General features: G+C 38.0%; 2 protein-coding genes across 5 annotated transcripts; one reads left to right on the plus strand and one right to left on the minus strand.

The window, feature by feature from the left end:
* Nucleotides 1–1,613: 1,613 nt before the first annotated feature.
* LOC139117319 (deoxyribonuclease-1-like) lies at nt 1,614–13,808 on the plus strand. Of its 4 annotated transcripts, none has more exons than XM_070680332.1 (11): nt 1,614–1,897; nt 6,671–6,845; nt 7,416–7,504; nt 8,213–8,278; nt 8,584–8,661; nt 9,246–9,361; nt 10,016–10,128; nt 10,352–10,506; nt 11,749–11,845; nt 12,487–12,538; nt 13,367–13,808. In XM_070680332.1, the coding sequence occupies exons 2-11, from the start codon at nt 6,687–6,689 to the stop codon at nt 13,768–13,770; spliced, it is 1,329 nt and encodes a 442-aa protein (XP_070536433.1). In that variant the 5' UTR covers nt 1,614–1,897; nt 6,671–6,686; the 3' UTR covers nt 13,771–13,808. The 4 variants fall into 4 exon arrangements, with proteins under 4 accessions (XP_070536433.1, XP_070536432.1, XP_070536431.1 ...); XM_070680331.1 differs by having other exon boundaries at nt 1,614–1,803; XM_070680330.1 differs by lacking the exon at nt 1,614–1,897 and adding an exon at nt 2,079–2,551.
* Nucleotides 13,809–15,818: 2,010 nt separating this feature from the next.
* Nucleotides 15,819–20,968, minus strand: LOC139117321 (uncharacterized). Its single transcript, XM_070680334.1, has 3 exons — nt 20,867–20,968; nt 19,702–19,764; nt 15,819–18,816 (listed from the first exon to the last, which is right to left on the minus strand). The coding sequence occupies exons 2-3, from the start codon at nt 19,728–19,730 to the stop codon at nt 17,592–17,594; spliced, it is 1,254 nt and encodes a 417-aa protein (XP_070536435.1). The 5' UTR covers nt 19,731–19,764; nt 20,867–20,968; the 3' UTR covers nt 15,819–17,591.
* Between the last annotated feature and the right edge of the window lie 5,325 nt (nt 20,969–26,293).

Below are 26,293 nucleotides of genomic sequence, written 5' to 3' on the forward strand. Positions count from 1 at the left end.
CTTTTTCAATACAAAACTAGCAATATCTATGCATTCATAGACATTTGATAATTGACATAAAATTACTTAATTGGAATAGGGTTGTTACAACTAGTATGTGTACAAAAAATGATTTTGGAATTTCACGAAAAATGTTCATCCACTATACATGGGAGTCTATGATATCATTGCGAATATTTTTTTTCCAATGACAAACTTGCTATACTTGTGCATATATAGACGTCAGATAATTAGCATAATTGTACTTGATTAGAATTAGATTATTTGTACAAGAAGTCTGATTTTGGAATTTCACTGAAAATGTTTGTCTACTCCACATGTGAATCTATGAGGAATCTATGAATAATTTTTCCCTATACAAAACAAGCTAAATCTGTGTATTTATAGACGTTTGATAATTCATTTTAAAGTACTTGGTTAGACTAGGGTGGTTGCAAGTGGATGTGTGTGCCACAAAATAGTGGGAATTTCATCAAAATGTAAATTCACTGTACATTGAAGTCAAAGAGGAAACTAGGGATAATTTTTTCTAATACAAAATTAGGTAAATCTGTGTATTTATAGACATTTAATAATTTATCTTAATGTACTTGATTAGACTAGGGTGGTAACGAATGGATGTGTGTGCCAGAAATTGGATTTTTGAATTTCACTGAACCTCAGATTCACTGTACATGGGAGTCTATGAAGATACTATAAATAACTATTTTCCTTTACAAAACTAGTTAAATCTGTGTATTTATAGACATCTGACAATTCATTTTAAAGTACTTGATTAGTCTAGGGTGATTACAAACGGATATGTGCGCAAGAAATTTGATTTTGGAATGTCACCGAAATAGTCTCTTAGGAAAATATGAACAATATTTTACAATATAAAAATTGTTAAATCTGTTTATTTATGTACTCTCGATTATTCATATTAATGTACTTGATTAGACTAGGGTGGTTACAAATGGACTGTATGTGCGCAAAAAATGGGATTTTAGAATTTCACCGAAGTGTTGATTCACTATACATTGGAGTCTATGAGAAAAGTATGAATAATTTTTTTACAATGCTAAAGTAACTTAATCTGTGCTTTTAAAGGTGTTTGACAATTGATGCAATGTACTTGATTCAAATAAGGTATTTAAAAGTTCAATTGTTGACAACAATTATGATATTGGAATTTCACCTAAAAGTATAATGTCACTTTTCATGGTACTTGTAGTCTACAGGCAACTTTTAAATACTTTCCCTGACAAAACTTGCTATATCCCTAATATGTGAGTGATCAGAATTGTTCATTGCCCTCAGTGAGCTCGATTTACAAGACGACAAGCTTCAAGTTGCCAAGGCAAGATGTTCACGTGACAGATTTTGTCTAGATTTACAGTTAAATGACTTCAGAGAATGAAATCATGTAGCGAATCATTTTTATCTCCCAGAATATTTCTGAACACTGAAACTGCTTTTTGACGGGACGTATACTTATGAAAATTCAGTTACCCACTCCTCTGAGCTGCTTGAAAAATACATGACCCCCTTGGCAGTTTTCAAATTTAAGGTGACCGCCGGATTTTGCCGACCCAACCCCGGCCGTAATAACTGAACGCTCCCTAACTGCAGCGAGTAGCGAAGACTGTTTGACGATAACTATGCGACCTTCAACCTGCTGGTTATGCAAGGAGTTAAATTATACCACACCCGGGGCAGGTGTCAAGTTTTACTAGTCACGTTTACGAGAAGTCCAGTGAAAATATTTTAGGAGCACCTATACGAAAAGTGACCAATTATTGCATTGTCTACCGTTTCGAGAAGGTGAGTTCGGTCAGGCAGCAGTAACTCTGGCACTCCAATAGGTGCACCTATACGAAAAGTGACCAATTATTGCATTGTCCACCATTTCGAGAAGGTGAGTTCGGACAGGCAGCAGTAACTCTGACACTCCCATAATCACGGGGCAGTGCAATCCGGGAGTGCAATCTCATGCAGTGTGAACAGATGACTACAGTGTACTACCACGATACTTGATCATGACCTATGACCTTAATGTGTGTAAACATGCCATGAGGCCCTAAAGAGGTTTTTCTATGTTTTATAGACAACTAATCTACAATAGGAAATCTCACAGCAACGGGCACGTCGTAACTTCCTGAAAATGCAACCTCGGGTTGTGTTTTAATCTACTTCTGAACTTTTTCGAGCAATGTGAAAGGTTTGTAGTGACAAAAGACACTTTAACGTTGATGTGTCCAAGCCCCAGTGATTCTCACATCACGAATATACTCAGTGTATTCATGATCCAGTTACTTTTGACGATCTGCCCACTTTTGTGTAGCGAACGTGATACAGCTCACGCAGCTACACATCGCGAGTCGCGTGAGTCAAGGGCCCGTTGATCCGATGGTCAGTGTCTTCTTTCGGCGTTGTGAACGAGGTCACTCTGTATATACAGCGCCGACGAAAGTTTCATGAGACGCTGGAAGGGCGTCGATAACTCTGCAACACTTAAAGTTTTCGAACAACACCGACAGTGTCCATTTGTTTGGAATAGTATTCATGTTCTGTAAGTATAACAGTTTATGCCCTTTTACCTGTTCTAAGATGCAGTATCAGAAAATCTATCTGGGCATTGACGATACTTTTAATATTTTTGTCTCTACCCTCTCCTTCAACGACATTCTACGTGTGGAAATATAATACAGCAAGCAGGCATATACATGATATAAGCATAGTTGTAACAACGTAGAGTTTGAGGAAAGTAGTAATGATGACCTTGTTCGGTACATAAAAAGTCAGTTGTCTAGGCTCATGGAATCTGTCAAGCCAATATCAATACCAATCCTGAAGAGCGTTTAGAGTTATGCTTTGCTTTGATCTCCCATTATCTGCCCAGCGTCGACGTCAGGGTCATAATGCAAATAATTACGTCATTCGATAACCTGTGTCACATTGATCGCGTCAAGTTCATTGCAAACAAACAAATTAAATATTTCTTTTGTCATTCAGTTATTGTCTAACGCTTTTCCAATAAATACTAGTTCACTTACCGCCTTTATACTAATGATTTGTAGGTTATATAACGCATTATTCTAAACTGTGTGCGATTCGGGGTCCTACTAATTACTGCCCGTGACTGCCCGTAGCTGCCCGAGGACTGCCCGAGAACTGCCCGAGGACTGCCCGAGGAGCAAGTAGGCCAAATTTCGCCCATTTTAACACTAAGCCAATAGGTTGAACTTATAATATGCCCAGCCAACAAAAAATATCATTCATTTGGTGTTTTCTGTAGCGGTTTTAGAACCCGAAAGACGCCGGGCTTTCAACGAGAAAGACGTCCCCAACTTGATTGAGAGATCATACCATTCAGTGCAAGGGGTGATAGGTTGTCAGGCTGTACGCGCTCGGCGAGGTTATCGTGCCACCTCTCGGACTGAATGGTATGATCTCACTATCAAGCTGGCGACGTCCTGCAAGACCGACGTCTTCCGTGTTCCAAAACTGCCGGAGAAAACATCAGGTTAACGCCAAATCAATGATATTTTTGGTTGGCTGGGCATGATATAAACTGAACCTATTGGCTTAGTGTTAAAATGGGCGAAATTTGGCCTACTTTTTCCTCGGGCAGTGCTCGGGCAGTTCTCGGGCAGTCCTCAGGCAGCTACGGGCAGTCACGGGCAGTAATTAGTAGGACCGGCGATGGGTATCGAGTCCTTTGGATCCTTTACTGCTGGGTCGTGTTGCTTTGTATGTATTCTTTGCTTCTTGCGCAACAGTCTATTGTACAGTGATTATTATGAATGGCTTTCCTTTAAAACATAATTATCTGAAATGCCTGGTGAATTTACCATCTTGTATCAGGTGAATATTGGATGTGCTATTTGTGTTAGCTTGCGACTACAAACTTTCAAACGTTGCAAACCCTAACTACTACTTTGAACTTAGGGAGCGTTCAGTTATTATGGCCAGGGGTGGGCCGGCAAATTCTTCCTGCGCATCAGTCAAAATAAGTGAACCCCCTACCCGATGTACCAAAAAATTGATGACCCCCCTTTCAAGATGACAAAAATTTCATGACCCCCACATTGCTTGAGTAAATTAGCTGCACACACAAACACCTTAGGGGTATGGAGCGATAGAATCCCCCCAAAATGAGCTTAGATTTTTTCAAATGACCTTCCTAACAAACTCAAAAGGTGTTACTGCTCAGATATCCCATTCTGACTTGGTATAATTTTGAAATTACCCCTCAAAGGGGTTGGACAGAAATTACTGGTGGATTGCAATATTTTTGCGCAAGCGTGTGTGTACATATTTTGATATTTGGATTTAATTAAATATCAGCTGTTGATAATGTTGATTCACTATACACGGTATACATATATTTTTTACATGTATGAGGAATCTATGTAATACTTTCTCTATGCAAAACTATATCTATGCATATATAGATATTTGATAATTTACATAAATGCACTTAAATGAAATAGGGTTGTTACAACTGGCATGTGGACAAAAAGTTTGACCTTAGAATTTCACCAAATATGTTCATCCACTATACATGGGAGTAAATGATAAAATTGTGAATAATTTTTTTTCCAATGAAAAACTTGGTATACTTGTGCATATACAGACGTTCAATAATTAACATAATTGTACCTGATTAGAATATGATGGTTAAAGGTGCATATTATGTGTACAAGAAATCTGATTATGGAATTTCACTGAAAATGTTCATCCACTATACATGGGAGTCTATGAGGAAAGTATGAATAATTTTTTTCCAATACAAAAATAGGTAAACCCATGTATTTATGTACTCTCGATTATTGATATCAATGTACTTGATTAGATTAGGGTGGTAACAAATGGATGTGTTCACCAGAAATTGGATTGTGGAATTATACCAAAATGTAGATTCACTGTACATGGGAGTCTATGGGGAAAATATGAATAATTTTTTTCCAATACAAAACTATTAAAATCTGTATATTTAAAGACATTTGATAATTTATTTTAAAGTACTTAGTTAGCCTAGGATGGTTAAAGGTTTATATGTGTGCAAGAAATTAGATTTTGGAACTTCACCGCAATGCTGATTCACTATACACTGGAGTCTATGAGAAAACTATGAATAATATTTTTATAATGCTAAACTAAATTAATTTGTGCTTTTATAGGTGTTTGATAATTGATACAAATGTACTTGATTCAAATAGGGTATTTAAAAGTTCAGATGTGGACAAAAATTATGATATTGGAATTTCACCTAAAAGTATTATTTAACTTTTCATGGTACTAGTAGTCTCAGTACAGGTAACTGTTAAATAATTTCCCTGACAAAACTTGCTATATCTCTAATATGTAAGTAATAGGAATTGTTCATTGCCCTCAGTGCAGTGAGCTTGATTTACAAAAAGACAAGCCTCAGCGTTGTCAAGTCAAGATGTTCATGTGACAGATAACTATACTTTTGTTCAGATTTACAGGAGAATAATTGCAGAGAATGAAATCATGCAACGAATCATTTTTATCTCCCAGAGTATTTCTGAACACTGAAACTGCTTTTAGACGGGACGGATATATACTGATGAAAATAAAGTGACCCCCTCTGAGCTGTTTGAAAAATACATGACCTCCCTTTGCAGTTTTCAAATTTGAGTTGACCCCCTGGATTTTGCCGGTCCACCCCCGGCCATAATAACTGAACGCTCCCTTACCTTTGACCTTTCGAAGACGAAATGGTTATTGACCGCTACATCAACAGGTTCCTCATTTCTGCTCAAAGTTATGTTAAACAATTGCATTTCATTATGCCCTACTTATGTGCACTGTTATAAAATGTATAGCGTCATATGCTGAGTAATCTCATGTTATATCGGTTTTCTTCATAAACGCATGACTTTTAAAACACATCAGTTGTATCTTCGTCGAAGATAGACTGTCCGCTTTAATGAACCGTAATCATAATATTTGAATTTACTGATTTTCGTTGAGATTACTACACACTTGCCTGGATGCCATAGACTACATATCGAGAGAACTACCAACATCTATAGTTGCCTTACTTTGTCACTGTGATTATCGGATTGTAGGGATGTCTTATTTCAAAGCTAAAGCAACGATTTTCATTTCAAAGAAGTCGCCCTTACGTTCTTCTATTTTCTGTTATGATGTACCGATGAAGCTCATTTGCCGAAGAAGGAGGATATGGTGCTTAAAAATGTTTTTTCTTTACATTTGTAAAGCCAGCCTCGTTATGCATTTTCAATGACCCAGTTTCGAGCCGTGTACGTTTGAAGCATGAGGGGTGTTTCTCATAATGGACAATTATCACTGTCAAAGTCATCATAGAATATTCATCCTTGTGGAATGTCTTTCACCTGGCAGAAATCCCCTCTCCGTATCTCGCCCGTTTGAACCTGAAAATGGACAAACGATCAGTTCGATAGCAGCATACAGCAGTCAATGGTTTCTTACTATTCGCGACATTGCCGCTCGTCAAACTTCCCCTCAACGCTATTGTGGAAGCAGATCCAATGACTTTCCAGATGAATTAACCTCATATGCGCTCGAAAACGAAATAGTAATAGCAGAAAATACATAAAACAGTAGGTATCACCGCCACAGAAAATGCTGCCATCACAGGTATATATTAAGGTTGAAGTAACCCTTTCGTTTTCAGGAATTTAAAGTCAGTCATGCTAAAGAAGTTAATCGTCGTCTTGTTTGTTGCTGCCACCTTGGCTTGCCTCGTTCTCAGTGAAGATATTCAACCGCTGCGCATAGGAGCATTCAACGTACAGGTGCTTGGGGCATCGAAGCTGTCTAAATCTCATGTTGTTGATGTGTTAGTAAAGGTTAGTTCACAGAATATCAAACGCAATTCTAACTTCATAATGAGGCCAATTTTGCATGTAACCTCGAAGTATTAACATGGTTGCGTCCACTTTTTCCCTCTATCATAGCTATTAAAACACAACTTTTCGTCGTGTGCTGTACGTAGATTTCCACAAGATATAAGTTAGCTGCATTCTTTGCTCAAAGCTTCATGGTTCGAGCTGTGAAAATACAGTTTTTTCAGTTTCAAGGACCATGTCGAACTGGGATTTGTGTTCAACCTGTCGATACTGGCTGTGTATATGTATTACGTGGATGTCATAATGATATTATTGCCTACGGAATTTAGTTCTTGCAGTAATTTGATAACATTAACATGACATATCGTATATAGTGCTTGTGTTTGCAAGACTAATTCTTTTTATTTCAACATACTTTATTGAGAAGAAGCATAAAAATATACTGGTTTCTATTACAAAATCAAAGGAAACATAACATATGACAGTTTTCCCTTAAACATTTTGTGACCAAGTTTTCTATCTCTTGATAAAAGCCAAGTGTCTGATGCTTGAACTTGACATCTTTTATAGATAATCCTCCGTTATGATATCATATTAATCCAAGAAATCAGGGACAGTACAGGAAAAGCCATACACGGCTTAATGGAACAGATCAACCGGTAAGTCACGGACAAAGTGTTGCACTATGAATATCAATAAAATTGGAAATAAGTGAATTTTGTATAGTTTACATGATCCGCTTACCCCCAAATATGTCAATCTTGACGGTCTTCAGGCGTGGGAAAATAGTAACTGGGAACATGGATGTAAAAAATAGAAAGGAACAGTCACGTGAACGCTAGGCATATCATAAACACTCGGAAGAGACTTCTTTTAATGGAATGCCAAGGCAAACTAAATCGGGAACTGATGATGACAGTATGTTCTTTATGATGCGATGCCTTGATGTGTGTTTTATGTTATCCGATATTGCCAATATGAAACTAAATTCAAAACACATGTCACCGTCCTCTGCTGCCCTCATTTGTCAAGTACAAAATATGATTACAGGTTTATGACTGGTGCAGATTTGAATACAAGCTCTTAGTCGTTTTCAAGCTTTGCAGCCACGTTTCATGAATTTATTCAACACACTAATGAAACATTATTTCGACTCTGTCAGTCCATTCTTTGGTAAGCTTGTCTGCCCCGTTTTCCCCATCCCTCTATCAGCCTTTCTCAACTTGAAACAACACGTCCCTCTATCGTGTAATTTGATAACAGCAAAATTGAAAATATCGTTCACAATGCTAAAAGTTTTGCGTCTGTATCCTGTGAAAACAAGTTTAAACAATATTTGGTAATATATTTCTCTCGTCTGTTTCCAGTGCCGCTGTTCTTCGAGAGACGTCAGATGGCGTCTGTGATGCTCAGACGGAAAATTGTGACGAAAGGTAGGTGTGGATTGTCATGGCGACAAAGGAATCAAGGGACTCGTGGACACTTAGTCAGAGCGACAGTCGTTCACAACTGTGCGCATGCGAGTCTATTAAGAAAGGCCGAATATCGTAGTTAAAAAGTTAATGATGTTCTATTTTCTTCGTCAAATTTGAATTCAATACAATTCAAGTTACTTGGCAACAAATGGGCCCATTGCATTTTTAAAACCATACATACATTAAAATCAAATCACTCTCGCAACGACCGCGAACATCCTGTTACTTCAATACCATGTTGATTTCCTTCCTCATTCATGTAGCCAAGATGTCTATGGTTTGTTGCTAAGCGACAGGCTCGGTCGAACAACCAGCAAAGAACAGTATGCATACATCTACAGGTAAGAGGGATTAATTTAACTTAATATTATTTCGAAAAACAGAAATTAACTAGCGCAGTCGATTGTGATGATCAGAATTTTATTTGACTGGCTGTCCTACGCTTTTGGAGTGCACATTTCTCTGTCCGTCAAATAGATTAACACACTTGGCTGTCTGTAACATTTCTGTACTGTAAAAACCTTAAGACTTTAAGCAACTAAACCATTAAAAATACACGTGTTAGTTTGATGCAGTATGGTCACGGAGCCACAATGATTTATGGGAACAGTCCTGACTGTACCATTTTAAAATCTCTTTTGAGTATTAAGATATATACACCCTCATTTTTTAAATGCGTAATTAGTCTCGCACAAAAAAAAATATTCCATATTTGCTCAAATCATCATGTCTGTGCCATAGTTTTCACGGGAGGAATAGATAAAATATGACGTTTAAGTGTGCTTTTATAGGCATTCTTTATTAGAAAGTCATAAGTTAATATTACACAAACGTTGTTTTAATGTCATCTCACAGTAGTTTTGAGAATATAACCGTGAACTTTAGCCGGAATGTGCACAGTTTTCATATTTGTTATTCATCACAGAAAGAGTCGTGTGGGGACTGCCGATGCGTATCACTATGACGACGGTTCAGAAGAGGAGAGGACCGATCATTTCGAGCGGGAACCATTTATCGCTCGATTCAGTTCCCCGTCGACACGTAAGACATGCAGCGTAACGCCATCTTCAAATAATTTACCGTTTAGATTGCGAGCGTTGACAACGACACAACGAAATAAAAATCCGATAACAGCGCCATCACTGTCAATTGGACGTATCCCTATGTCGAACGTTGACACTATTGAGTTGAATGCTTAAGTTTGCTCATTTTTGCATTCTCTGAATTCTGTCAATTCAACTATAAGTTCATATATCACGTGTTTCTGAAGTCAATTAAAGTATCCCCCCGAAAAATAGCAATACCCGGCGTTCTTAGCTGTGCACGATAACTTGGAGTCACAAAATGTATTGTAAGGGACAGAACGATGAGGTGATTATTCATTTGCGAAATGAGAAACTATCAAAGCATCTATTGGGATTTATTTTAACAAAATAGAACTGTTCAGCCACACATTATCGCGACTGGTTGATTTTACAGTTTTGTCATGATAGAAATAAAATCTGATTTATTATTACTCAGACTTTTTAGTATCACCGAAGACGTTTGTTTGGCGATACTACCTCTTCTCAGACTTAAAGATCCATCGGTCGAGGGCGCTCTCTACGCTCCTCGTAAGAGGAGGGGAGCGTAGAGGGCGTACTTGAGTGACGCATCTTTCAGTGTAACCTACGGTCCATTGTTTTCCGTTTTCAGTTATCAAAGACTTTGCCATCATAAGTATCCATACAAAACCAAGCGACGCAGTGAAAGAGATAGACATGCTAGTCGACGTATATGACGATGTTGTTGATAGGTGGGGCATCGAGGTAAGAAAATGGGAGAGTTCTTGGAAATGATGTCAAAATGAGAGACGATAAGACGACAGAGCTCCAGAAAAACAAACATTTGTACTATGCTGAACGGATGGTCACAGGGCACAGTTTGAGAGAGAGAGAGAGAGAGAGAGAGAGAGAGAGAGAGAGAGAGAGAGAGAGAGAGATTTCTGTTACATGTGAACGATCTAAAGTGATATTGTATTTCTACTGACAGGATGTTTTGATTGTTGGTGACTATAACGGAGCATGTAACTATGTGAAGATGAGCGATTGGGAGAATATTCGACTTCGAAGTCAAGAGCGCTTTCAATGGTTAATCAAAGATAACGTAGACACCAATGTTGCTGGGGCAATATGCGCCTATGACAGGTATTCGTCTGTTTTGTTTTCATTTTGTCGTACAACGCAAGGGGGCGTCCCCTTTCAGGAAGAAAAATGGAAGTCATATTTATGGAATTGCTACCAATGTTGAAACCCAACCTATGTACCAAACAAATGAACAAATAACTCAACAGAAAAGAAATCAAGGATTTATGTGAGAGACTCGCCAACCATTTGCAATAGAATGGTGCGTAATAAACAACAGTTTATACGAAGAGGAAGATTCCGGCTTTCGCGATTGTTTATAGCTTATTAATGCTAAATTATTTCAACATTGATATTTGGTAAATAGTACGTATGAATTTTGATCTGTTGAATTAGTATTAATGTTCCAAGACAAGAAATTGACCTTTTTAATCTAACAATTCTCTGGTGGTTAATAAGCTCAGAACCACCGTACATTATGCATTTTCTGAAAGCCTAGATATAGGGAAACATTTTGGTAACAACAGTGTCGGTTTTCCCTATGTTTTGTCTAAATACTTAAAAAAATCCGACTTAAACTTGCTGGAATGCAAGCTGTTACAACGCTCCTCAAAATTGTGTCTCAGATTTTTTATATCTTGCTTACTAGTTTTTTATTTGAGCACAATTTTAAAGAAATCAACTTGGGTTAAATTCACCCCTCGGGAAGTTTTTCTGGGATAAAACTTGTTTAAGAAAGTTTAAAAAAATTCTGAGACACGCTTTTGAAGATCCTTGGAATTGTTTGCAGTCATACCAATTACAGTCACATATCTCAAAGCATTGAGACAAAACATAGGGAAAACCGATTTTTGAAAGGTTATGAAAATTACCTGTTACATGATAGTTATGTAAACAATGGTGACACTATGGTAGCCAGAATGTTGCTCTATATCTAGGCTTTCCGAAAATATACAATTTACGTGGGTTCTGAGCTTATAAACAACTAGAGAATTGTTAGCTTAAAAAGGTCAATGATATTTCTTGTCTTGGAACTTTAAGTCCGCGGCGAAGTAAGCGCAGCAAACGTTGTCGTCTTCAGAACCAAGTCTTTATACTGCTTCACTAGCAATAAATTAACAGAACTTTATGCTTTGTCTAACACATATCATTTTACAACGTCTAAACTCACAGCAGGCTATGTCATCCATGCATATACATGTGCTGTATCTGTTTGCGTGTCCTGTGGGAACTTAAGAAGTTCACTGTATATTGACCCTTGCGTATAGTAATTGCTTTACGAAAATTTATCCCGTCACATGTCAGGATCGTTGCGGCTGGTGACCAGTTAATAAAGTCTGTTTGGCCGGAAACGGCTGCTGTATTCCGTTTCGACGTGGAATATGGATTGACCCATGAAGAGGTAAGCGCCTTCGTGCCACTCTGCTTGAGCACTGAAAGTCAAAACTCACATATGCCATTCCTGTCGATGACAAGATTGCGGTTGTCTTTGTCAATATATTGTGTAGCTAAGGAGGAAAGAAACAGTACTGTGGCATTGCCTTTTTCCGACTGACGCATACTCTACTTTTCTGGCAGACAAATGAAATGATATTTATATTATTTTGGTTTTTAGCTCTGAACTTTATTTCAGTCTTAATAAATGTGTGCATCGTTACCGCGAGTTCGGTATGTCTAGGGTTTCTTATTCGTGACCATTGACACCATGGTAGAACTGAATTTTGCCTACAGCTGAGGCCAAGAAATAAATTGTGCTGATCCGATAATATGGTTTTCAAAAATAGGGTAGGTAGGTCCGCAGAATTTTTTTTCAAAATATTTTTATTTTTAAATATGCATTTTTCAGGGGTTCAGGGCGGTTAAACACTGGCCACAACATTTCCAGAAAAGCATCATGGATATATTCTCATTGATGTACACCAATTTATCATGTACAAGCTTCTCATCATTGGCTGGTAACATCCATTATGATTTAAAACTAGACCTTATTGCTTGACAAATCATCGTTCGAACTCATCTTGCTGATCGATTTTCTTTCCACAGGCGGAAGAAGTGAGCGACCATTACCCGGTGGAAATAGCATTGTTACCGGCACGTAAGGAAGTGTTTTCTTTAATGATCAAATCTGACCTTTCTATGATTACTTAAAGTTCCATTAGCTGTATCTTCTGGCGATTTTTCCGTTAGTTTTGATTGAAATGATCACTGGCTCATGTTGAATAGCCTGTCAAATAACAGAGAATCGCATATTGTTCGGAAACATAACGTGCCCTACAACTAAATAACATGTGATTTTACAACGAAAATTTCAATTTTTGTCCGGATAGAAATACAAACTCTGTTGACACGCTGATTGCAACGTAGGCATTCTTCTGCACCTGCGCGAGCCATTTACAGCAATTTCAAAATAAATATTCATTACTTATGCCCGGTACTTACGTCGTAGTCCATTGTCCGAGCACCTTGCGTAGCCAGATGTCTGGCAATCCACGACGCAATGTTGTTTTGATCCCGCAATAAACGTGAACTTGTACATATCTGCGTTCTCCCCAGCACGCTGAGCATGCCAGACGTCAACAAACGAGCTCGGAAGGGCAACACCTTTGAACAATAATTAGCAGTTTTATGTGGCTATAACATCACTAATCATGTTTGTTTCTTCGTAAAACAACATTTTGCAACAAATATGAGCCTCCAACATGGAATTTTCCGAGGTAAAAAATGGTCAAAAGTTACAAATAATGGCCCTTTAAACTTGACTGTTGTGTGAATATTTTACTTGCCGTTGCTAAATATTACCAAATATCGGCCGAAACTGTCTTGTTTTGCATTTTTCTTTGCGCTCATACTGTAAAAAGTTTATTTAAAAGCAATGCGTGACATAGTATATATTTGATTTTCTTCCCATCATAACCATTTCCAGTGAGTGAGGGCGTCTTGTCTTACATCAACGTGGCAGCAGGCTTCGTGGTATCCGACAACCGAAAAGTGTCCAGTGCCACCATGGAGCAGCTGATCAAATTCGATGACACGGTAGCTGGATGCAAATTGGACAAGTTTTATGACAAGGATGGGCAGTTGGCCAAAGTTAGCTTGGTTGTTGAAGTTGAAGAAGAGAAAGATGCTTTGCATGAACTGGAGCAATTGCAACGGAAGTTTCCAGGGCTGGTCTCTCCAGAGATCTACGCCGTCGTAAAATCTAACGTATTGCATGCCGAAAGACAGGCAACTTTGTCTAGCGCCCTCAATCCTCTCCGGTGTCGAAGTAAGCTCGCACAGGTAACATGTACAACCGACGGAGCATGCGACCTGTCAATTTTCAATTGAATGTGCTAAAAAAAGAATAAACAAACGATTTTAATTTATCCAAACTTTTCATATACTTTAATAGTCATGTTCAATATATCCGATGATCGCAGCACTATTTTGTTTGTGAGTCTCTGCATTGCCAATGCTGCTCCTCGAGTGAAGAATTATGCTTCTAAACCTGACAAGCGTTGACAGCGGAACATTGTCTCGGGATTGGAAAACTACACCAAATTATAATTATCGGGAAATTGCAAGACATCCTTCACTATTTGAAAAAAATAATATAACACCGACATTTCACGTAGCATCAGATACAAAATACCAATGTAACTTCGGGTATGGCTGTGCTGCGATCTTGCTAAGTTGTAACTACTCGTAAACTGGTCTTTCGTTACCGCCCTGAGCAATCATCGAGAACCACAACTAATATTTTAGCGTCCATACACTGATTGTACTCTGCAGAGTAATTTCTCATGAGCCCCAGGAATTACTGCTAGTGTAACCACATGCAAGCGTCTTTGACCATGTGTAATTTTAGTAGATAAGACCGATTTCATCGCTAATTCCCACTGGTGTTTTCGGCCAATGTTAGCAAATCTCTTTGTACATAACTTGTGCATCAAGAATACACAGCCACATATAAAGTAACCAGTGTAAAAGTGCCAGGATCCGTAATATAATTGTCAACGATCTTGTAGTGATAATCATACAGGTTTCACTGCATTCATCAGTGCTGGTAGCGATAGCATTGACGTGTGTCAGGTGAGACTGCTTGCCTGTATAGTGCTGTTCGGTAGTTATCTTTCACTGTTAGTGAAATTCTGATGCTTACCAGTACACAGTGCACTAAGACACTAATAGGTTGACTGATAGTGTAAGGCGAACCAGAGGGTTAGGCTTTTTTTACTCTAAAGTGATGAAACACGTTTGCTGATATGCTTGGTTCCAACACTGAAAGCGTTTGCGGTTTCCATAAAGACTTCTCTCCTTTTCTCTCACTTTGAAGTCTTTCTGATGAGTTGTCACGGATAGCTCTACGTGTTTTACTCAGATGATTGAAAATGTATACTGCCATACTCAGAAGTGAAAATTTTTTTTCAATGCTTTCGATGCGCCTTCATTAGCGAGAACGGCATGCCCTACGACAACTTTGAAGCTGTAAATATCACCAAGATCTGGGACTAATACATTCTGTAGGAGAAACTAAGATAGAGGCGAGATCTTTTCAATTGGAGGCAGAGGAAGATTGATGGTAGGTGCTATCTTTGTAATTCCTCTGTGTCATATAAATCTTCGTCTATGTCACTGGATTCCAGTACTGTACTATAGACATCAATACCAGCTTCTTTTGCAACCATAGAAATTTTCTGATGACTAGTCGACATTTCACCTTTGGTAGTCTTCCATACACCGTTTAGAATCAGGACGCTATAGAATAGTGTTTTGTGATAAGAACTGTTGTACTGAACATAGACATAGCGTGTCCAAGAAAAGCACCTTCGACACCCTGTCAAAACCTTATCGTATTTATCACTTGAATTGAGTTCAGTGCCACTGACGTATGTTTTTTGGACAGTAAAAATGTGATACTCTTTAACAATTGGGTAGTTTAGCATTGGAAACGCCTCCGACAAGAATCATTTCAGAGAAATGCGATCTGGATTACGTGCAGAAATAAGAAGACCATTTCTACAGAGTGAAACGAAACTTTGCTTGACTTGTAACTTTGCTTGACTTTATCCACTGGCACACGCACTTCATTCACATGGAGATCATGTTTACACTCTCTTAGGCTAGTCTATACTTGTACACAACGCCGGATTGTGCATGTGTTTGACGGACCTTCCTCAATAAGACATTGTGGTTTTGCAGAACCCATACAGTGACCTCTTCTTAAAGAGTTCATTGTTCAATAAATGAAAGACGTTAATTGTTCCAGTTTGACAGGGTTATCGTGATAAAATGTAATCAATAATATTCCTAAAAAAACGAAGAAACTTATCCAATTTTATCAAAACAACGGAAGCACCTGAAGATCAAAAGTAAAGATCACTTGAAACACCATCCTGACTACATCCAAATTATTTTATTTTTCGGCTCATTTTCTGACAAGAAATTCTGCCAAAAATAGAATGTTTACAATTATACATGACACCAGTTCAAGAAATCTACCAGCCAAACATAATGTATATATTTTAGCAATACTGCAAGAAGTCCTTAAACTCTCTTCCGAACAATCTCCCGTTTAAGGTCAATGTCAAAATGTGAAAGAAAGTTCTTTGGGGGAATATTACAACAAGTAAACTGTGTACTAACAAAAGCGAATGAAACTCCCCTGAACATGAACTGGTTATAGGCAATATAAGGCCGTTCACACAAGAGCAACATAAATATCTCTGCACTTTGGACCCCCAAACGAGGTATTTTATTAACGGTCAACAGCCGACAGGTATGTAAAGACAGAGCAAAAGAACTAGTATCGGGAATTTATATGAATAAAAGCGTTAAGTTTTCAACGAATCATTGTAATTGTACCAACATCAAACTTGATTAAAATACCATCGGACATCGCCTGCTGTATTACGTCAATTGTTACACATCGAGGTGATACAGAACCGTGTGCAGTGGCCATTAATACCATTTCAATTGCCTGACGGTGGTTCTTTCTGAAGTATACAGCTGATATATCTCAAAAATTGTATTCAAAATGCAACTAAATTCGCCCACGCCTGACTACAGATCATGAGTCATGGCGTGAGTATTAGCTTTATCGTATACTTTATGACAGTAGGTTTGTGTTAGCCGTGCATTGTGGTACGTAGTTCAAATATTTTTCTCTCACACTTAGGTCAAAGGTTATTCTCATTGTACTGCATTGCAGGTAGCACTAGCCTCGAAACTGAAAGACCTAAACTTTTGCTCAAACTCTCCTCGATGAAACTTTCAACCATTGTCTTATTAAACCAGGAATAAATATCAGGGTCACCGTGTAAGTCTGGCACTAGAGAAACAAATTACCTTTGCTGTACCGATATTTGAAATTCAAAATGGCTACCATCCTACGATAACTCTACGGCGATTTTCAAAAACACTAAGACGTTGAAATTTATAACTGAAAGAGCTTTAAAATAAGTATCCACAACAGGTATATCAGAAAAGCATTGTAAAAGTGCTGGGGTCCGAATATCTGTCCCCGAGGCGGATTCTTCTTTAATGTCATAACATTTTGAAAGTTTATGTGACGTGCACATTCAAAAAACCTTCGTACATTAAACATGTCAATCCGTGTATTTCAAAACCAACTGTTATTAAAATTCTATACACAGTTTAGGTGTCAAGCCTGTTCTCTACAATATTGAAAGTGACAGTAACTGATTTTTTTCTTGCGACAGATAAAAAATGATATGATGAATGTCCGCGATCGGATGCCTGCAGCTGATTCGAATGCATTCAAACTATCAAACTGTTCATCAGAGCACACGTTATATACTTGACTAGAAGGGTTTCACCGATGGAGGAAATATGGGATGCTATATATTATAGCATTAATCGATCTGCAGTCGCTCATAAGGACAATTCAATTTATACGGTATTCAAAATCGTAGTGGTTATCAGCTACAGATCAGAAGCTATGAAGAACTTTTAAAACTACAAATAATATGACACGTGTCAGCTTAACTTTACTATCATTGAGTGTTGATTGTACATGTAGAGAAAGGAAGGCAACAGTCACATGAACACTTAATTCCATGATTCTCCTCAATCTTCAAATTATGGGCTAAAAATTGACACTTAACCACGCAAATATACATGCATTCAGATGTAAAAACCTTGCTACTTCATTGCGAGATGATCTCCTTGAACCGTTCATGTGACTCCAATGCAGCGGAACAATTTTCCAGCTCCTGTTTCAGATCCTGAGCTCTCTTAAAGGCTACGTTATACCCCCTCAGGACTCGGATGATTTCTTGCCTCCATTGCTTGATGTCATCTTTTTTTGAGTAATCATTTATACCAACATCAACAACCATTGACTGGGCGAGTAGAGGAAACTGCTTCTCCAAGTACTGCGCCAAACCGGAATGCTTGGTGACCAGTGTTGGAATACCAGCTGCGATGGCTTCCAGGCCGACCAAACCGAATGGCTCTGTTCTTGAGGCCATAATGCAGAGATGACTCTGTTGCAGGTCGACTATAATGTCGTCTTGTGATCCGTAGGGATACTGCTTTACGTCTAGGTGGCCGTGGGTAATGTGCTTGTCAAGGAAGGTCTTTGTATCCTTATGTTCATTTTCAGGTATACCACGAATCACCCAAACAGGAGCAGATTCAAACACATCATGATAGGCTCTTGCTACCTCGCTCAGAGCGGCAGCAACTAGGTCGTATCCTTTCAGCTTCTCGACACCTCGAATGCGACCAAAAGTTATCACCCTCATGGTCTTGATCTCCGGCAAATTCTGCATTTGAACGTCAAAGAAGTTTTGAGATGGTCTGGGAAGATACTGCATGTGAAGTGGTGCAGGTTTCAAGGCGCGGAACTTGTTATTAAAATGGTCGAACATTCGTGGCCCAACGCTGAAGACGACGGTGGCTTTACCTGCAGAATCCTGTATCTTTCTCTCTCTTTCTTGTACTCGTTGTGGCGTCCAGGTGTCTTTAAATGCTTCTATGTCTTCAGGAATGACGTGATTGAAAAGACAGACCTTCGCGTTTGGAAAGGCTTCTTGTATTTGAATGGCAATTTCATTGGTGATCGGCGCATGCCCAATAATAACCTTTACATTTGGGAGGTTGACCAGATCTGGAAAGAATGACTTGTGTAGGATAAGCCAGGAAAGACGTGGGGTTTTTTCTTCGGGAGACAGTAAAGGATTGATGTTTGGTGTTATCAACGTTATACCCTTCTGTTGTGCATCTGCTTTGTCAACATCGCCAGCTTCTAGCACAGTACTGTAGACATCAACACCAGTTTCTTTAGCAAGGACGACTGAGATCTCACGATGAATGGTTGATATGCCACCTTTTGCAGTTCCCCATTCGTCATTGAGTATTAGAACACTCCTACCAAAATGGAATTGATATCTTACATCAGTTAGGGGCTGGGCGTAATCAAAACATGGCAAATGGACCTAGGTGTGCGATCTCGGAACATTTAAACGAAAATTCGACGATAAGATTGTGATTTGACGTTGCCCATGGACAAGAAATTGCCGAAATAGGTTCTGAGGAACTTAAACTGCTGACTTGGATTTCAACAACAAAAAACTGAACAGTGATTTAGTATTACGCGTATACAAAGTTTCTATGTCATATCGTAAGCGCAAATTTCGCACATAATGACTCTCCCACTAAAGGGATCAAGTTTTGTTTGTGCTTTGTATGTTTCAGGCATCCATGGCCAATTAAGAATTTGTCCTTTAAGTTGATGGTGAATTTTTTAAATACCATCGCCCTTGTGGCTGTAAAACTTTATAGTCATGATCAGTTCTAGTACAATATAACAAAAACTTCAGCTCTAGGTCGGCCAGTGTGTGTAATGTGTTCAGTTGGCTAGATAAATGGTGTGTATTGGCATTTTTTTAGTTCATTGCCAAATACAGCTGTTTGATTAAAACACCGTGACTTGAACCTCAAGATATGATGAAATTAGATAGTTTTCATGAAAATGTTTATGAGGATACGTCGTAAATTATTTTAGTTTGCATTGCTTGTTGAGCATGAAATCACAAAAGCCACTGCTCGATTACAGCTTACGATTGATGAACCCCTTATTACTTTGGATTTGATTGGCCATTGCCCACCATTATACGACATGTTAGATTAGACATTGAAGTCAAACTCGGTCTTTTATCTACAAAATTTAATCGCTTAAAACTGGTCGTATAAGGCATATTTGCATAGGATGTGCCCGTGTACTCTTGATGTAAAAAGTGATATTAACATTACCTTTGTGGGTCCCCAGGTTGGGCGGCCATGCCACGATTACCCGTTTGATTCTTTGTTGGACCTCTGCCATGTGAAGAAAAAATATGAAAAGGTTGTTAAATTTGGATCATTCGCTAAAACTACTATAGAAGTAAAAAGGATTTAATTTTAATTACCATGCAGCAGAGATGATAATTGTATTTCAATAATAGCAGTGGTCATCACGTTATCATTGGGAGATTGGATCAAAACTAAAACGGAACCAAACTGGCCTTATCACCGCACAGTACGTATTTGTTTTCATGTCAACCAATGAGGGTCAAAGTTTGTTGAAATAAGGGTATTTCCTACAGGAGCTAACCTGCCACCAACCAGCTGAGAGACTGGCCTATTTAAAGAGTTCAAATGTCATTTTACCCATAGAAGCTGTCAAAACTCCTTATAAATTGGAGCTGTAAAGAAGATTAAAATAGTTCATATGCATTTAGATGGAAATATACCATCACAAATATAAATTTACAGTGTAATATTAGCGGTAATCTGGCATTATAGGCAGCTCTTACGACAAGATATCTCTAGATGCTATTTATATTAAGGCTTAAGCATTTCATTTAAATTTAGTATCTTTTTTGCAGCAAGTGTTGTATTTCTCACTGAAAAACAACTATAGACCCTTCTGACCAAGAAGTGTATCGAGGGAAGATTCTAAAAACCCCTCACCTTGTGGCAAGTATGAAAATCTCATATATGTTAATACTCTGAAAATCTGCTTTAAAAACTTAGTAATTTAAATCATGACGTTTCAATAAACAATTGACAATGCAGAACATGCAAAGTTACGCATTAGCCGAGCAAAATGGCGGTCTGGACTTAATCGAAACCACGTAAATATTAACACATTTCGTTTGTGAAGACGTGTAAACTAATAAGTAATCTCAACAGCCACAAACACACTCTCGAAGTTCCTTTTGCAAGTACATTTCGAGAGTTAACTTCGAAATCAGCTCCTCAGAGGAAGCGGAAATCGACACATCCTACGTTTGGTACTAACCAAGTTTCTGAAGTTTCGATAGCGCACAATGGAAACACACCACGATTAAGTACTTGATTCCGACTCCCTAAGACCCAAACTAAAGGCTCTACATCTTGGAACTTTGGTGTAAGAGGAAAAATAAACCATACTTACAGGGATAAATGTTCATGCGTACGAGGAATACCAATGGCATTAACAGCTATTAGTCCCGGCGAATACTGCCTGGGTTAGTGCGGAATGACTCATTCTTTGGACCAACACACACAATATATCAATATATCATCATGCCATATACGAAGACCACTCCCCGTAACAGTAAACGAAACGAAGCAGTACACCTAAGCATTCCTGCATTCTTTTATCTCGTAGCAGACGGTAATTTTGCAGATTTTCAGCAAATTTTCATTTATACTGAAGGCATGGTCAGATAATCAACATCGTGAATTATGTCTTCTTTTCTACATATCTATTTCAATGATATCAGAAAAATAAACGGGTGGACAAAATGTTGGTCTTCGAACAAAATATGAAATTTATATGTAGGGCAACATAATGTTGTTTGAAATTAAAGATTTGCCGCAAAGTTGCATCGTGACAGTCAATCATTAGAGATGGAACCACTGTAATGCAAGCTGTTGGAATTTTCAAATCTATCAGTAATGAAATGAAGAGAATTTAACTTCCTCATAGAGGTCAAAGTCTACAAGACAGCAATGTGTCTGTAGGGTCGTTCACATAAAAGGTCAATACATCATAACAAAAGAGGCATTGTACTTAACTACTCAGTCAGACATAAACAAAGGGCCGTTCCTTACTAGTCAAATGAAGAGGTCAATGTTTCTTAACATCAAATTCTGATATGTTTGGCGATACTGTAGCCGTCTACGGCTACATAATATACCACGTCATGAGTACGTATAACCCTGTTCACTTTTCAGAGAAAACGTTCATGCCTTTAACGAATATTAGTACCTTTATGCGCGTAAAATTAAAATTATAAATTCATATAGTTCATATTTCGGTGTAATACTTAAACGGCTACAGTGTGAAAGGGTTGGCAAAATACAGTGTAATCAGTATGGTTTTAATAAGAAGACAACGGCAGTTTGCTAATTACATCTTGAATTCAACTAGGACGACTGCTAAAGCATCCAACATATGGATAACTGGAACAGCATTTTTAATTATGTTTGAATGTTTTACTTACTTTGAACCAGAATATTGCCAAAATATTGAATGAAACATATAAATGAAACCAAAAGACAAATAAATTTGAATGACGACACTGCGAGCAATCTACAAACCGAACATGACGCCAGTCAGAAAAGGAATGCTTTGTCCAAAATGACAAATTAGACTAAAATGCAAGCATGAAATAGTAACATACAGTTTATCAACTACTGTTTACAAGTTATCTAATGACACCAACGTTCTCTGACAATACAAGTATTTTGTAAAAAGCTGAATAAAAGCCATTTCTGACTTCCATTGCAGGGAATTCAGACATTGTAATCACAAATGATGACCAACTGTAACTTACCGTCCCCCTAATTGAAATATTTTGCCAGAATAGTAGACTAAAACGTGTTTATGATATTTAAACAAGCGAAATTTTCACTAGAAAAAATAACTTTCTTTCCAAAAGAATCAAACAAGACTGCTAAGTTACCAATTTGCTGCTGTACAGATAGCCTAATAGATCAGTCACTACCTTGAGTTCAAGAAATTACGATAAATTGAAGTGGTTTAAGTTAGCTGTGGAGACAAGAAGATCTGTACGTTGTCGCGTTTTGTAGCCAAAACATATCATACAAAACTTTTTCATTCATTGAATCAACTTGCACAATTTGAATTTTCATAGCAGCTTACGTTCATTAATACATGCAGCAAAACACAATAGAATGTTTTCGTATGTGGGCTCAAATATTGAAGCAATATTCGAACTTTGTGAAATCCACAGCGATACTCCAACAACCGTCTGCCATATCAAGGTAATGTAATGTAATGTAATAGAAATTTGAAGAGAATAAACAAGTAATTTTGGTATTAGCAGAAGCCAGTATAAATTCCCTAACATGAACTGGTTACAGGCAATGTCACTAAGCCGATTCACTGACGACTTCACTCTCACAAAGACGCTTCATTAATAAGTCTGCACTATGGACCCATCGAAGACAGAGGCAAAGGATAATGGGAATTACGGTGGCCCCTACACGCCACGGAACTCTATTACTTTTGAATATAAACTCTAATTTTTCTTGACAATATCTTTAATATTTGTAAGAGATTTTATTTCTCCATCGCAAACTTTTAATTTTGTACGAGCAACATTATCTTAACATTATCTTAACTTTAACTTCTCGAAAGTAATTTTAGTTTTAACAATAAAGAAAATATGTTTCTCAAAAGTATTTTTTATTTTGTAAAACAAACGTAAAATTTTTTGAAGATAACAGACTCCCCTACACGTCATGGAAATTTATTACTTTTGAACATAAACTCATATTTCTTGACAATATATTTAATATTTGTAAGAAATTTTATTTCTCCACAGCAAACTTTTATTTCTGAACGGGGAAACTTTATTTTGGGGTAAACTGTTTTTAAAAACTTTTAACAAAAACACTTTAACTTTTAAAAATAACTTTAACTTTGAACAAAATATTTGTTTCTCAAAAACGATTTTTATTTCGAAAAGAAGTAAAAATTGTTCACAGCAAGAGTTGAAGATTTTTGCTGAGCGCGAACTGAGTTACTTAAATGACATAACCTTATGTCTTTAGAGCAGAAAACTTAAATTCTTAAAGAAAAGTTTTATTTTTCAAGAGTAAAATTAATTTCTTTATGGAAAAAAGATTTTCTCAGAGCAGCAAATTGAAATATAGTGAATAAAACTTTTTTCTCAACGGAGAGAAATTATTTTCTGAAGACAACAAAACTAATTCCTTCAAGATATTTTCTACATATGAGTGTGGTTTAAGAATTTGGTAAAACTGAACTGAGAAAGAAGGAAAAAGGGATGAAAAAGTCAAACTTACTTTTCTTCAGAGCGAAATTTATTCCTGAGAGGAGAAATATTTCATGTGAGGGCGCAATTACCTATAATGCATGGCAAACTCTTTCTAGCGAGAGTAAACATATTTTTGGGAAGAGTAAAACATTTTTCCGACGAGCAAAACTATTTTAACGGCGGCGGAAGTTAAAGTATCCCACCATACAACACCCAAGTTCGATGACCCAGAGTCTCCGAGTTGGTAGCCGGTATCAGTTCGTGTTCGTGCCGGCTACATGGACGATCTGCTCTCCGAGACAACCATGACTGACTTCATCAGCGATACGGGCACGCCAGCCCGGCCCTACCCTGCCTGCGTACGATGCTGTGTGTTGGGGCTGTATAACGCCGGGAACTCACAACATCGTACACAGGGCTACGGGCACGCGGGTCAGTTGCCACTTGTCTGAGTCCCCGAAGAATGGTTTTATGTTTGAGTGATTCGTCCTGACGGCAGACGGTGTGCGACGGGACCGCATTGGGGTTCTTCATTAGCTCTGCATGGCATAGCCCTGCGTACAGGTCTGTGTGTTCCCGGCGTTATTCGCCCGGAACACACAGACCTGTATGCAGGGCTATGCATGGCAGGGCTGTGTGTTACCGGCGTTATACAGTCTCCCACCACATAACACCGGTAACACACAGCCAATGTGTGTGATATTCATCTTTTCTAAGAGGAGAAGCCAGATTCGTAATTTATAGAAACTGAAACTGAACCGAGCCCGCCAGATTTGACCACAGTCGCGGACTGGTTTTGACTTTCACGTGTGGTTTGCGGGGTCAAAAACGTGAAAGTCAACCAGCCCGTAAAAGGCATATCCCGTCCGAAAACACCACAGCTGTGGACCCACAACTACTGTATTGAACCACGCTCGACTGTGGTCAAATCTGGCGGGCCAGGTTCAGTTTCAGTCGAAGACTCTATCAATTACGAATCTGGCTTATAGAAAAGATGACTATCACACAACATAACATTAACAACACAGCAACTGATGAAGGAATAGCTCTGCATGGCAGGGCTGTGTGTTACCGGCGTTATGTGGTGGGAGGCCGTATAACGCCGGTAACACACAGCCCATGAATGAAGGAACCCAATGCGGTCCATCCCGTCGCACAACGTCTGCAGTTAGGACGAATCACTCAAACTCAAAACCGTTCTTCGGGGACTCGGACAAGTGGCAACTGTTGAACTGACTCGTTTGCGTGCCCGTGCCCATAGCACTGCGTACGATGCTGTATGTTCCCGGCGTTATACGGCCCCAACACACAGCATCGTACGCAGGCAGGGTAGGGCCGGGCTAGCTGCAGTACAGTACGGCAAACCGTCCGACCCAAATACCAAGGTAAAACCTAGAGGTACTGTACTGCAGCTAGGGCCGGGCTAGCGTGCCTGTATCGCCGATGAAGTCAGTCATGGTTGTCTCGGAGACTCTGGGTCATCGAACTTGGGTGTTGTATGGTGGGATACTTTAACTTCCGCCGCCGTTAAAATAAAGTTTTGCTCGTCGGAAAAATGTTTTACTCTTCCCCAAAATATGTTTAGCTACTCTCGCTAGAAAGAGTTTGCTATGCATTACAGGTAATTGCGCCCTCACATGAAATATTTCTCCTCTCAGAAATAAATTTCGCTCTGAAGAAAAGTAAGTTTGACTTTTCATCCTTCCTTTTCGTTTTTTCTCAGTTCAGTTTTACCAAATTCTTAAACCACACTCATATGTAGAAAATATATCTTGAAAGAATTAGTTTTGTTGTCTTCAGAAAATAGTTTCTCGCCATTGAGAAAAAAGTTTTATTCTCTGTATTTCAATTTGCTGCTCTGAGAAAATCTTTTTTCCATAAAGAAATTAATTTTACTCTTGGAAAAATAAAACTTTTCTTTAAGAATTTAAGTTTTCTGCTCTAAAGACATAGGGTTATGTCATTTAAGTAACTCAGTTCGTGCTTAGCAAAAATCTTCAACTCTTTGCTGTGAACAATTTTTACTTCTTTTCGAATAAAAACGCTTTTGAGAAACAGATATTTTGTTCAAAGTTAAAGTTATTTTTTAAAAGCTGAAGTGTTTTTGTTAAAAGTTTTTAAAAACAGTTTACCCCAAAAATAAAGTTTCCCCGTTCAGAAATAAAAGTTTGCTGTGGAGAAATAAAATTTCTTACAAATATTAAATATATTGTTAAGAAATATGACTTTATGTTCAAAAGTAATAAATTTCCATGACGTGTAGGGGAGTTTGTTATCTTGAAAAATTTTTACTTTTGTTTTACAAAATAAAAAATACTTTTGTGAAACATATTTTGTTTATGGTTAAAACTAAAAATACTTTCGAGAAGTTAAAGTTAAGATAATGTTAAGATAATGTTGCCCGTACAAAATTAAAAGTTTGCGTTGGAGAAATAAAATCTCTTACAAATATCAAAGATATTGTCAAGAAAAATTAGAGTTTATATTCAAAAGTAATAGAGTTCCGTGGCGTGTAGGGGCCACCGTAGGGAATTGATGTGCATGAAAGTACCAAGTTTTCAAAGCATCAT

Source organism: Ptychodera flava, chromosome 18 (assembly GCF_041260155.1).
Source record: "Ptychodera flava strain L36383 chromosome 18, AS_Pfla_20210202, whole genome shotgun sequence".
Lineage (NCBI taxonomy): Eukaryota > Metazoa > Hemichordata > Enteropneusta > Ptychoderidae > Ptychodera > Ptychodera flava.

Excerpts from the sequence above, each read along its gene's own strand:
- LOC139117319 (XM_070680330.1), top strand. The coding sequence starts at position 2,457 with ATGAGACGCTGGAAGGGCGTCGATAACTCTGCAACACTTAAAGTTTTC. Across the intron at positions 9,362-10,015 it reads ATTCAGTTCCCCGTCGACAC|TTATCAAAGACTTTGCCATC; the intron begins GTAAGACATGCA and ends TTCCGTTTTCAG. Across the intron at positions 10,507-11,748 it reads GCAATATGCGCCTATGACAG|GATCGTTGCGGCTGGTGACC; the intron begins GTATTCGTCTGT and ends GTCACATGTCAG.
- LOC139117321 (XM_070680334.1), bottom strand. The coding sequence starts at position 19,730 with ATGGCCGCCCAACCTGGGGACCCACAAAG. Across the intron at positions 18,817-19,701 it reads CAACCTGGGGACCCACAAAG|GAGTGTTCTAATACTCAATG; the intron begins GTAATGTTAATA and ends CCATTTTGGTAG.